Source organism: Dama dama, chromosome 9, assembly GCF_033118175.1.
Source record: "Dama dama isolate Ldn47 chromosome 9, ASM3311817v1, whole genome shotgun sequence".
In the NCBI taxonomy this organism is placed as follows: Eukaryota; Metazoa; Chordata; class Mammalia; order Artiodactyla; family Cervidae; genus Dama; species Dama dama.
The window spans coordinates 14,921,670-14,932,822 of NC_083689.1; the positions used below are offsets into that span (position 1 = coordinate 14,921,670).

At 57.6% G+C, this 11,153-nt stretch overlaps 1 protein-coding gene across 3 annotated transcripts in view; it reads right to left on the minus strand.

Annotated features, from left to right (window-relative positions):
- Positions 1-10,941, minus strand: part of PKN1 (protein kinase N1) — a 28,643-nt gene extending 17,702 nt beyond the window's left edge. The window contains exons 1-4 of one of the 3 annotated variants that reach the window (XM_061150094.1): positions 10,814-10,941; positions 5,735-6,038; positions 3,110-3,261; positions 791-926 (exon numbers count right to left, since the gene is read on the minus strand). In XM_061150094.1, the coding sequence (XP_061006077.1) occupies positions 791-926; positions 3,110-3,261; positions 5,735-6,038; positions 10,814-10,834 (613 nt within the window). In that variant the 5' untranslated portion in view covers positions 10,835-10,941. Of the gene's footprint in view, positions 1-790; positions 927-3,109; positions 3,262-5,734; positions 6,039-7,350; positions 7,489-9,726; positions 9,799-10,813 lie in introns of those variants that run through there. The other 2 variants (XM_061150091.1, XM_061150093.1) reach the window with 2 other exon arrangements.
- Between the last annotated feature and the right edge of the window lie 212 nt (positions 10,942-11,153).

Sequence of the window (11,153 nt, forward strand, 5' to 3'; positions counted from 1 at the left end):
ATTCAGACACTGAGATACACAGGAAACACACACATGCTGTGGACTCCCACAGTTTCCTATTACTGAGACCAACATGGCAAGGCAACTGCCTAGCCCAGGGGTCCACACATGTTTTCCATCAAGAGCCAAAGGGTAGGACTTCCCTGGTGGTCTAGTGGTTAAGAGTCTGCCTGCCAATACAGAGGACGTGGATTCAAACCCTGGTCCAGGGAGATCCCATATGCTGCAGGGCAACTGAACCCCTGCTGCACAACTACTGAGCCTGTGAGCTAGAGCCCATGAGCTGCAACTACCGAAGCCCGAGAGTCCGTGCTCCACGATAGAAGAAGCCACTGCAATGAGACGCCTTCACACAGCAGCAAAGACCCAGCACAGCCAAAACTGAAGAAATAAATAATTTTTTTTAAAAGAGCCAAAATGTAAGTATTTTTGTCTCTGTGGACCACAAGCTCTGTTGCCACCACTTGGCCCCACTGTCACAATGCAGAAGCAGTCATGGGTGACAGTAAATGAATGGGCATGGCTGGGTTTTCAGTAGTTCTAAAACAAACAAACCAAAAAAGGCAGTAGCAGATTTGGTCCAAGAGCTGTAGTTTGCCAATAACTGATCACGTGCAAATCCTGAGTGGGACAGAATGGGGAACTGGGGCCCAGAGAGGGTCAGGAACGCATTCTAGCATGGTGAGTCACAGCACCCACCTCCCTGCCTTAGAAAGGGACCCCTTGTGGGGCTGGGAGCTGAACTGCAAGGTGGAATGCAGGGGAGGCTGTCTCAGGGCGATGGACTCACCTTGAGCCTCGTCTGGGGCCGCCTGGCTCTCCAGCTGGCAGGCCTGCAGTGCCCGGCGCAGTTGCATGCGGATGATATCTATCTTGGTCTTACTGTCTTGCAGCATCTGCTGGGCCGTCAGCAGCAGCTTCCGGTCCTGATGGCAGAGACAGGCCGTGAGGGGAAGACTGGGCAGGTGGGGGTCTGACCACCCATCCTGGTGTCCACCCCAGGCAGGCTCTGGATGACAAAGCATTCATGTGTGGGTATGACAGAACGTGTTCCTGGGTGTTGAAGGGAGATGGAGCCTGTGGCATGTGAATCCTGACAGCTGCCACCTAACAGCTGTGTGACTTTGGACAAGCCGCTCAACCACTCTGGGTCTGTCTGCTCATCTGCGGGAAGGGGAGTACCAACAGCACCAACCACCACTGGGCTGAGGATTAAAGGAGGCAATCTGTGTGCAGGGCTCAGAACTGTGCCTGGCACCAGCAGGCACTGTATTTGTCAGCTGTTAGAATGGCGTACGTGTGTGAGTGTTCCCCATGGTGGGCGTAGCCTTGCCTGTAGCCACACGGGTGAGTCCAAGGGTGACTGGGTGTGAGACAGTTGTAGGCAGTTGCAAGAAGCAGGGTCCTAATGCTGGTGTGTGCAGTTCAATCTACAGGGTTGACTGGGCATAAGCCAAGGACCCTATGTGTGTACAAGTGCCAGGAACTGGTGGTGGATTTTTCCATCGACTTGGTGCTATGCTCAAAACCAGGCACTGACAGACTTCCCTGGTGGTCCAATGTTAAGAATCCACCTGCCAATGCACGGGACACAGGTTCGATCCCTGATCCGGGAAGACTCCACATGCAGCAGGGCAACTAGGCCCATGAGCCACAACTACTGAGCCTGCGCACCCTAGAGCCTGTGCTCCATGACAAGAGAAGCCACTGCAACTAGAGAGCGGCCCCCTACTCTCCACAACTACAGAAAGCCTGAGCATAGCAATGAAGTCCCAGAGCACCCAAAAATAAAAGTAAATAAAATAAACTTTTAAAAAGCCAGGCACTTGTCATACATTGATATGAATCAGGAAAAAAAAAATAAATAAATAAATAAAAAGCCAGGCACTGCCAATCTGTGATGCAAGAAGACTGGGTATTGACTGAAAGGGGCAGGAGGGCCCTTCTGGGGGACAGGAAAGGTTCTGTAGTTCAGTAAGGGCGGTGGGCACCTAGATGAAAATTCCCTGGCTGTACACTTAGGTTTTCTGCACTTGATGTCCATTTGTTACACCTTAATAAAAGGTTAAAAACAATTCTGCATGGTCTGTGTCCTCCTGTGTAATATTCACGTTTGTGTGTGCACTCACAGGCATGGGTGCTCTCTGGGTCTCTGGCTGTAGGTCTAACTCTGCCTGTGGGTGAGTCTCTGGGTGTTGCTGCAAACCTGTGACTGTGTACTTGGTGTTGGTACAACTGGGGTACGTCTGTGTGACAACTCTGATCTCTGGGTGTGAAAAACTGATGATGTGTGTGTCTGTGTGTCCAGGCGTCCTGTTGGCCTGTGCTGTGTGTCCCGGGTGTCCTATGATGGTGTGTCTCTCTGTGCCTAGAGGTGACTGGTGGTTTATCCTCCACGTATTTCTGAGCGTTGTTACTGCTGTGAATCTAGATGTTGTGATGGTATATGTGTCTCTCTCAGTGGTGATATGCCACTGTGTGTCTCTAGATGCTGTTATGACCATGGGGTGTGTCTCTAGATATTATGATTATAGTATGTGTGCATCTGGACTTCCCTGGTGGCTCAGTGGTAAAGAGCCCGCCTATCAACGCAGGAGACTTGAGTTCAATCCCTGGGTTGGGAAGATCCCCTGGAGGAGGAAATGACAACCCACTCCAGTATTCTTGCCTAAAAAATCCTATGGACAGAGGAGCCTGGTGGGCTACAGCCCATAGGGTTGCAAAGAGTCGGACACGACTGAGCCACTAAAGAGTAACGTGTGCATCTAGGTGTTGATCTGTGTGTACATGTCAGAGACGCCACCAGCAGTGGGAGGCTGCATGTTGCCCTGTCTCTGGGGGTAACTGAATATGGGGGGGTCAGTCTCTGCCATGTGTCTATCTGACATCACCCACAGTCATCCAGTTTCCTATCTGCCCCCACCCAAGCTGCCCACACTCCAGTCCTGCTGCAGAGTCACTCCAGAGCCCTCTGTCCCCAGCCCAGAGCGTCCCAGCCTCCTGGGGGGCAGACGGAGGTACCACCCAGCCCCCCACCCCACGCTCCAGCCTGTGATGCACCCGCAGGTGTACATGCATACAGGGGGGTGTGCACGCACGCTACTCCCACCTTGGTGCTGCCGTTGCTGTACGTCTGGATCATGTTCTCTGCCCCCTGCTTCACCTTCAGCTCGATGGCCAGCTGCTTCTCCAGACCGGCTACGCGGCTCAGGTTGGTGGCGGAGCAGGCGGAGTCGCCTGTGCCAGGGGACTGGGGGGCATCTGGAGGGGTGGATGGGGCAGAGTCACCAGGGCCCTCCTCTCCAACTGCCTAGGTGGTTTTGCCCTAGCTGAGGGGATCCACCCCGGGCCTGGGAAGAGGAAGAGCTGGCGGCCAGGGACCACAGGGCCCACTCCCCACCAGCCCTCATAGGGAAACCCTTTCAGGGCTGGGGCAGGACCAGCGTGAATGAACACAGGTGTGTGTGAGTCCTTGGTGTGACCGTATGTATCTTTGTAGAGAAGGTATCTATACCCCAACGATGTACAGCGTTGTGTAGGCGTCAGTGGGTGTGGCTGTGGTTAAGTCTGTGACCTTCAGGGTGTTGGCATAACTGAGTGTGTGTCTCCCCAGGTGCTAGTGTAACTGTGAGATGCAAGGTGTTAGAAGGACTTTGTGAGATTCTGGGTGATGGGGATGACTCTCTGCACATGTCTGCTACAGTCAGCACAACTGTGCATTCAGATCTCCTGGCACCGGAGTGACAGCGCCTGAGTGTTGGAACAGCTGGACATGTGTGTCTCTGGAGGTTGGCGCAGCTCTGTGTGAGTCTCCAGAGAGTCGTGTGACCATCAGAGGGACTCTGGGTACAGCTGTGACAGGATGAGGTTTTTGAGCGTTGGCTGAACTCTTTTTCATCATCTCCAAGTGTTGATCTGATAGTGTTAGCCTTCAGCTATTGACACACCGAAGTGGTGTGTGGGTGTTGGGCTAAGTGGTGCTGAGTCTCAGGTCTTGCCCAGTTGTGTGTTTAAGTCTCAGGCTGTTTGCTGCTGCTAAGTCACTTCAGTCGTATCCGACTCTGTGCGACCCCAGAGACGGCAGCCTACCAGGCTCCTGTCCCTGGGATTCTCCAGGCAAGAACACTGAAGTGGGTTGCCATTTCCTTCTCCAATGCATGAAAGTGAAAAATGAAAGTGAAGTCGCCAGTTGTGTCCGACTCTTCGCGACCCTACGAACTGCAGCCTACCAGGTTCCTCCGTCCATGGGATTTTCCAGGCAAGAGTACCGGAGTGGGGTGCCATTCAGGCTGTTTATGGGTTGGTAAACACCTGTGACAGCAACTCTGTGTGTCTGAATCTCTGGGGGTTGGTGTGAGCATGTGTGAGCCCTTAGGTTTTGTGTATGTGTTGGTGTGACAGTGTGCATTTATCTGGGTGCTGGTTGGCAGCATGGAAGTCTCTGGATATTCACAGAATAATGCTGCTATTGTTTAGTCACTCAGTTATGTCCGACTCTCCAGCAACCCATGCAATGTAGACGGCCAGGCTCCTCTGTCCATGAGATTTCCCAGGCCAAGAATACAGGAGTGGGTTGCCATTCCCTTCTCCAGGGGATCTTCTCGACCCAGGGATCGAACCCACATCTCCTGCACTGCAGGCAGATTCTTTACCGCTGAGCCACAGGGTGGGCCCTTAGAGTTGTCTGGGCGCCGGTGTGGCTGTGTGTGAGGGTCTCTGGCTACTGATGTGATGTGTGTTACATCTTTGTTTTTAGTTGTAAGATGAAAAAGTTCTGCAGATTCCTTGCACAAAAATGTGAAAATACTCAATACCACTGAGCTGTATGCTTAAAAATGATAAATTTTCTGTGTTTTTTCCCCCAAAACCTTTTATTTTATATTGGAATATAGGTGATTAAGGGGCTTCCCTGGTGGCTCAGTGGTAAAGAATCTGCCTGTTAAGCAGGAGATGCAGGTTCAATCCCTGGATTCGGAAGATCCTGGAGAAAGAAATGGCAACCTATTCCAGTATTCTTTGCTGAAAAATCCCATGGACAGAGGGGCCTAGCAGGCTGCAGTCCATGGGGTCACAAACATGGGGTCTAAAGAGAAGCAATAACAATAGCCACCTAACAATGCTGTTATACTTTCAGGTGCTACTACATGTTTTTTTAATCACAATTAAAAGATTTTTTTAATCAGTTGGAGCCTTTAGGAGTTGTCCGGGTGTGGGTGTGACTGTGAGTCTGGATATTTGTGTGATACCGTGTAAGCCCTATGGGGTTGTCCAGCTGTGGGTGTGACTGTGTGTACCTTTCCCTGTGTGTTGGTTTTGGCCTTTGGTCTGCCTGTATTTGGGCTTCCCAGGTGGCACTACTGGTAAAGAATCTGTCTGCCAATGCAGCAGACGGAAGAGATGCAGGTTCAGTCCCTGGGTTGTGAAGAGCCCCTGGAGAAGGAAATGGCAATCTACTCCAGTATTCTTGCTTGGCGAATTCCACTGGACAGAGGAGCCTGGCGGGCTACAGTCCATGGGGTCGCAAAGCGCTGGACACGACTGAGCACTTGTCAGCAGTATAGCAGCTGTCCATGGGATTTTCAGGCTGGAAGCTGCTGTGACCGAGTCTGTCTCCCTGGCGGTCAGTGGCAATGGGCTGGCTGGCCTCACTCTGGGACACAGTGGGTGAGCCCTGGGCACGGGAGGCCCCCAATCCCGCACCCCCCACCTCCCAACCCAGGGAGGCCTGGCTTACCGTGCGCGCCCACCGCAGGGTCGGGCAGCACCACGTGGGCATGAAGCTCCTGCAGCTGCTGGTGCAGCAGGTCGAGCCTGCGTGAGGAGCCGCGCAGCACCAGCTCCACGGGGCCCAGGTTACGGCCCAGGTCGGTGGTGGCTCGCCGCAGGTTCTCTGCACCCTCCTTCAGCTTCAGCTCCTTGCGGATCTCCCGCCGCAGACGCTCCCGCTCCAGCTCCAGCTGCTGCTGCACCCCTGGGGCTGCCAGGTCGGCACCCGCCAAGCCCAGCTGCTCCAGCAGGGACCAGCTGCGCGGCTCACTCTGCAGGGGACGGAGCAGGGTCAGTGGGGCCAGGGGGCCTCTGGGGGTGCAGACCATGTTCAGCCGGCCTGGCCCGGCCTCCTCCTGGTGGGGGTCCTGCTGACACAGGGCCTGCTCCATGTCCTCTGGTGGTCCCCCAAAACTGGGAGGTGAGACAAGGCCCTGTGCCTGCTTCCTGACACCCCCGAACTGTGAGGTCCCAAGGGCAGGGCCTTCTCCTTGCCTGTCCCCTCAGACAAGAGGACCATAGCTACAGTTCAGCCTCCCTCCCTCTGTCCTCATGCAGTGGGATCCTGCAGGGCAGATTCCACTGCCCCATCACTGGGTCCCCACAGCTCGGGGTCCCCAAGGTCAGGCCCTATCTCTCCTTCCACTGTCCTCCCAAATTAGGGGGGCCCAAGACAGGCTTTGTCTCCCTCTGTTGCCCCCAAATGACCAGGTCCTGAGGGGAGACCCCCCTCTCCCCTCTGCTGCCCCCCTAAACTAGGAGGTCCCAAAGGGAAGCCCCCTCTCCACTCCCTGTGCCCCACATTAGGAAGGCCTGAGGGCAGCTCTCATCTTCCTTCTGCTGCTCCCCAAATGAGGAAGTATCAAGGGCAGGCCTGTGACGCCCCCCAAACCACAAGGTTGGGGTTCCAAGAGCAGGTTCCTTCTCCTCACGGCTGTGCCCTTGAACTAGGGAGGACCCAGGGACAGGCCTTGTCTATTCCCTGCTGTACCCCAAAACTAGGAGGGTGTGGAGACAAGCTTTGTCTATTCCCTGCTGTACCCCCAAACTAGGAGGACCCAAGGACAGGGACAGGCTTCGTCTATTCCCTGCTGTACCCCCAAACTAGGAGGACCCAAGGACAGGCCTTGTCTATTCCCTGCTGTACCCCCAAACTAGGAGGACCCAGGGACAGGCTTCGTCTATTCCCTGCTGTACCCCCAAACTAGGAGGACCCAGGGACAGGCTTCGTCTAGTCCCTGCTGTACCCTCAAACTAGGAGGGCCTGGAGACAGGCCTCGTCTATTCCCTGCTGTACCCCCAAACTTGGAGATCCTGGGGCCAAGCGCCATCTCCCCTCCTTCTGTTGTCTACAACTGGGACCCTAAAAAGCAGAGCACTGTTCCCTTTCTCCTCTATTTCCCCAACCTGGAAGCCCAACAGGCCCCAAACAGTTTCATCTTTCAAACAGAAAACTCCAAAGCCAGCACCCCACCTCCTCCGCTCAGTCCAAAACCGAGAGGTACCGAGGGCAGGGCCCCTCCGGCCTGTGCCACTTGGGGTCCTCTTCTGCTGCCCCTCCCCCACACGGACCCCAGCCCCCACCTCCGGCTCCCGGTCCAAAGGGGGATCAGCCTCCGCCATCCTGGGTCCCGGCTGAGGGCCCCGCCCTCTTCCTGAACCTCGGCCCTGCCAGGGCCTCTCGCCTGCTACTTCCTCTTTCCTGCTGGCTCCCAGCAACCCCTGCGGAGGCCAGCTCTGGGGCTCTGGGGCATCAAGAGGACCTTCCTCTCAGCCCCCACTCGAGGGCTGAGCCTGCTTCTCTGGGGTCATCCCAGGGGTGGCCCCTCTGCTCCCTGTCCCGAGGATGCCCCAGGTGTACCCAGCAGGCACACACACACAGGCCCGCTAGTGTGGACATGAAGAGCAGCCTTGCCCACGTATACAGCTTCCCCACGACACACTCTTATACACCTCCAGGCATGTGCAGGTATCACAGGCTGGCCAGTGTGTGCCCACCCCCCACCCCCTGTATATACCTATACACCAACACCCACAAGTGCTTACATGGGCGGCCCTGCCCCCTTCCTGTCCCAGTTTCCGGCTTCTTCTCAGCGCGGCTGCCTGCTGCTGCTGACCACAGCTTGGAGGCCGGGGGGCCCGGCCGGCCCTGCGGTACCTCCCTGAGGCTCACATCATGAGGAGACAGCTCTGCAGGGCTGGGGTGCGAGTGTCTCCACTCAAGCTCAAGTATGCTTATTAAGAACCATGGCGGTTACTACAAGCTGCAGGCCAGGTCAACTAATGCCATTCCAGGAGGCGCTATTATCACTCTGTTTTCCAGATGAGGAAACCGAGGCCTGGGGCGGTGACCTAACTTTGCCCAAAGTCCCACAGCCAGCAGGAGACAGAACTGAGACTTCCAACAAGTGCTCAGAATCGGAGTTAGCTGTCAGCCAGGCAGGAAGAGCCCCGCGTATATTATCTGCCGCCACGCTGAGACCCCATTTCAGAGATGAGGGAAGTCGGGGTTGGCTCTCAATCAACTTCAAGGGCAGCTGCCTCCAGGGAAGATTTACCTCAGGCCTGAAGTGTCACTCCCATGATCCTCCTGACCCCTCATTTGTATCCTGAGCAGCTGCCATATTGCCCCTCCCACTTTACAGGTGAGGAGACTGAGGCTCAGAGGGATGCCAGCAGCAGTTCTCGATGGCGGAGGGGATTCCCAACACTCCCACCTCACTTCTGGGGGCATCTGGCAATATCCAGAGACATTCTGGGTTGGTTGTCATAACTGGGGCTGCTACTAGGCTCTATGGGGTTGAGTTCATGGAAACTGCTTGACATTCCACTGTAAACACGAGAGCCTCCACCTCCAAGAATGATTCAGCCCCAAATGTCAATAGTGCTGAGCTTTAGAAACCCTGAATTAAAGGACACAGACTCACACCCTGAACTGCTGACCATGATCACTGGTAAGCATTTCACAGCAGCCCCACCTGCAAGGGGCTGACCTGGTCTACGTCCTTCCTCACCGTGAAAACCCTCTTGGCTACACTTTTTTTTTTTTTTTATTATTTTGACGGCAGAACCAAGACTCAAAGAGGGAATGGTGCTGGGCCTAGGACACACCGTGAGGAAGTGACAGCTCTGGAATTTACACCCAGGGTCACCTACTACCACCTGCTATCAACTAGGTCCCACTGGCCACCCAGCCCCACCCTGTCCCCAGCAGGCAGAGCAGGGGTACAGCCAGGAGCAGAGCCAGCTCCAACGAGAGGAGTCCTGGGGGGGAGGGGCAGGGGGGAGGGGCAGGGGGGAGGGAGGAGCAGGATCCCTCAGCCCCACCTCCTCCAGCTGTTGAGGACTGAGACTATGCAGAGGAGGAAGAGAGGGAGGCCGGGCCTCCCCGGTTCTCCTTCCTTGGGTGACTCACTCCTATCCAGGGCAGGGGTCACCTGAGGGCCAACGAGATGAACCCATGAATCAGGAGCCTGGCCTGGCCTTGGGGAATCCCCAACACCCTCCAAGAAGCAGAAGATGCCTCCCGCCTGCCCAGGTCCAGAGGGTCCACCTCCCAGAAATTCCCTCTTCCTAGAGTAACCAGGGATCTAGACCCCATGTCCGGAGATTTCAATGCGTTGGGCGTTTCTGGAATCCGGACAGGACATCCGTTTGCCGGACACAGAACAGACAGGCACACACACTGGGACAGACAGAGGGACAGGGGTAGCAGACCCAAGCAGCCACGAGAGGAACAACGGGGTGGGGGTGGGGGGGTAGGGGGAAGACAGCAGGCAGGAGACGGGAAAGGGGACCAGGGCGCAGGTCCAGCCTCGTTCCAGGAATCACAGTCTCCATCCGGGTCATGTCTGCTACATGCCAAATGCATGCATGTGCCAGGGGAGTCCTACACTGTCCTCCCAGGGCTGATGGGGTAGAGGCAGGGACCCAGGCCCTCCCCAGCCCCCAAGGTCTGACCTTGTGTGATCGGCAACACCAGATACGCCCAGCTCCTCGGCAAGGCTGGCAGGCCATCAGCAGGACTGGGGCGGGGGACAGGGGGTCACGGGGGAGAGACACAAAGGGGATGTGGGGGCAGGTGCAGAAGGAGATGAGAACCCAGTTACACAGCGACCACAGGACAATGGAGAGCTGATGAGGCACTAGTGGGGGCACCAGAGGTAGAGGACATGTCTCAGATTTGGGTCACTGACCCGGAGAGGTTTCAGAAGTCACTCTGGCCCTGCTCACCACAGGCAGGGAAGGTGAGTCCCAGGCTGTGATGTCCACACGGTGGCACAGGGAGACCCTGGGTGGGTGGCATGTCGGTGTCAGTCACCTGTGCCTCTGTGTGTGTTGATGTGTGGGTTGTGGGGTGACCCAGTCCAGGCAGGATTCCAGGTAAAAGAGAATCCCCCAGTTCATTGACATGGACACTCCCCACCTGGAATCCCGGGATAAGGCTCCACCCGACAGCCGAGTGGCTGTGTGGGTCCCTGGTCCCCAGACCTAAAGAGGTGACTCTGGCACTTCCGCCAACAGGTGCCAATCTGCAGCGTCGCGACCATCGTAAAGCTCAGTCCGGAGGTGGGGGTGCCGCCGGAGCTTTGTTGTGCGTGGGGGAGGGTAGGGGGAACGGGGCGGGTGGCCTGCGCCCTTCCCGGGGCATCGCGCCAGGCACCTGCTCAGGTGGAGCGGCACCTGCCGGAGAACCGAACGCTGGAGAGAGGGAGCGAGCGGCAGGGTCGACTGGCACCGGGATGCCCAGCTAGCCATAGACACCCGAAGTCGAGCCGCCGCTGAGCCCCCTCTAATTCTCGGGGAAGGGCGGAGCTGGGGATGCTGTAGGACCCCTCTCGTTCCCCCACCCTCCCCCGTGCGTACCTCCACCTGCCGAGGAGACTGCGCGGGCTCCACGGCGCCGGCCCAGGGAGGGTGCGCCTAGCGCTCGGGGGAGGTGGGGACCCGCCCTGGCCGCCCCGATCCCGGGAGCTCCGGCGGTGAGCGGGCGGGGGTCCCCAGCGCCGGCTGGCCGCTGGGCGGCTGCGAACGCAGGTGCGCCTACCTGCACAGCGTCGCTGGCCATGTCCACACGCAGCCCGCCAGGGGTCCCCGCGCGGAGGGAGGGGCGGTGAGAGGAGCGCGCGTGCGCCCCGCGCGGGGCGGGGAGGGGGGCGGGCGCGGCGCGACGCCCCCCCCAAGGCGCAGGGCCGGCTCCGGCCTGCTCGGCTCGGGCCGCGCCTGGCCTGGCCGCCGAGTCCGCGCGCCGCGCCCTCCGGCCCCAGCGGCCGCCGGGCCCGGTCACGTGATCGCCGAGGTCGGCGCCCGGGGAGGGGGCGGGGCCGGGGGGCGGGGCTCCCGGCGGCCCCTGGGGCTGCGGGGTCCTAGCCGCTGTGCACCGCCCG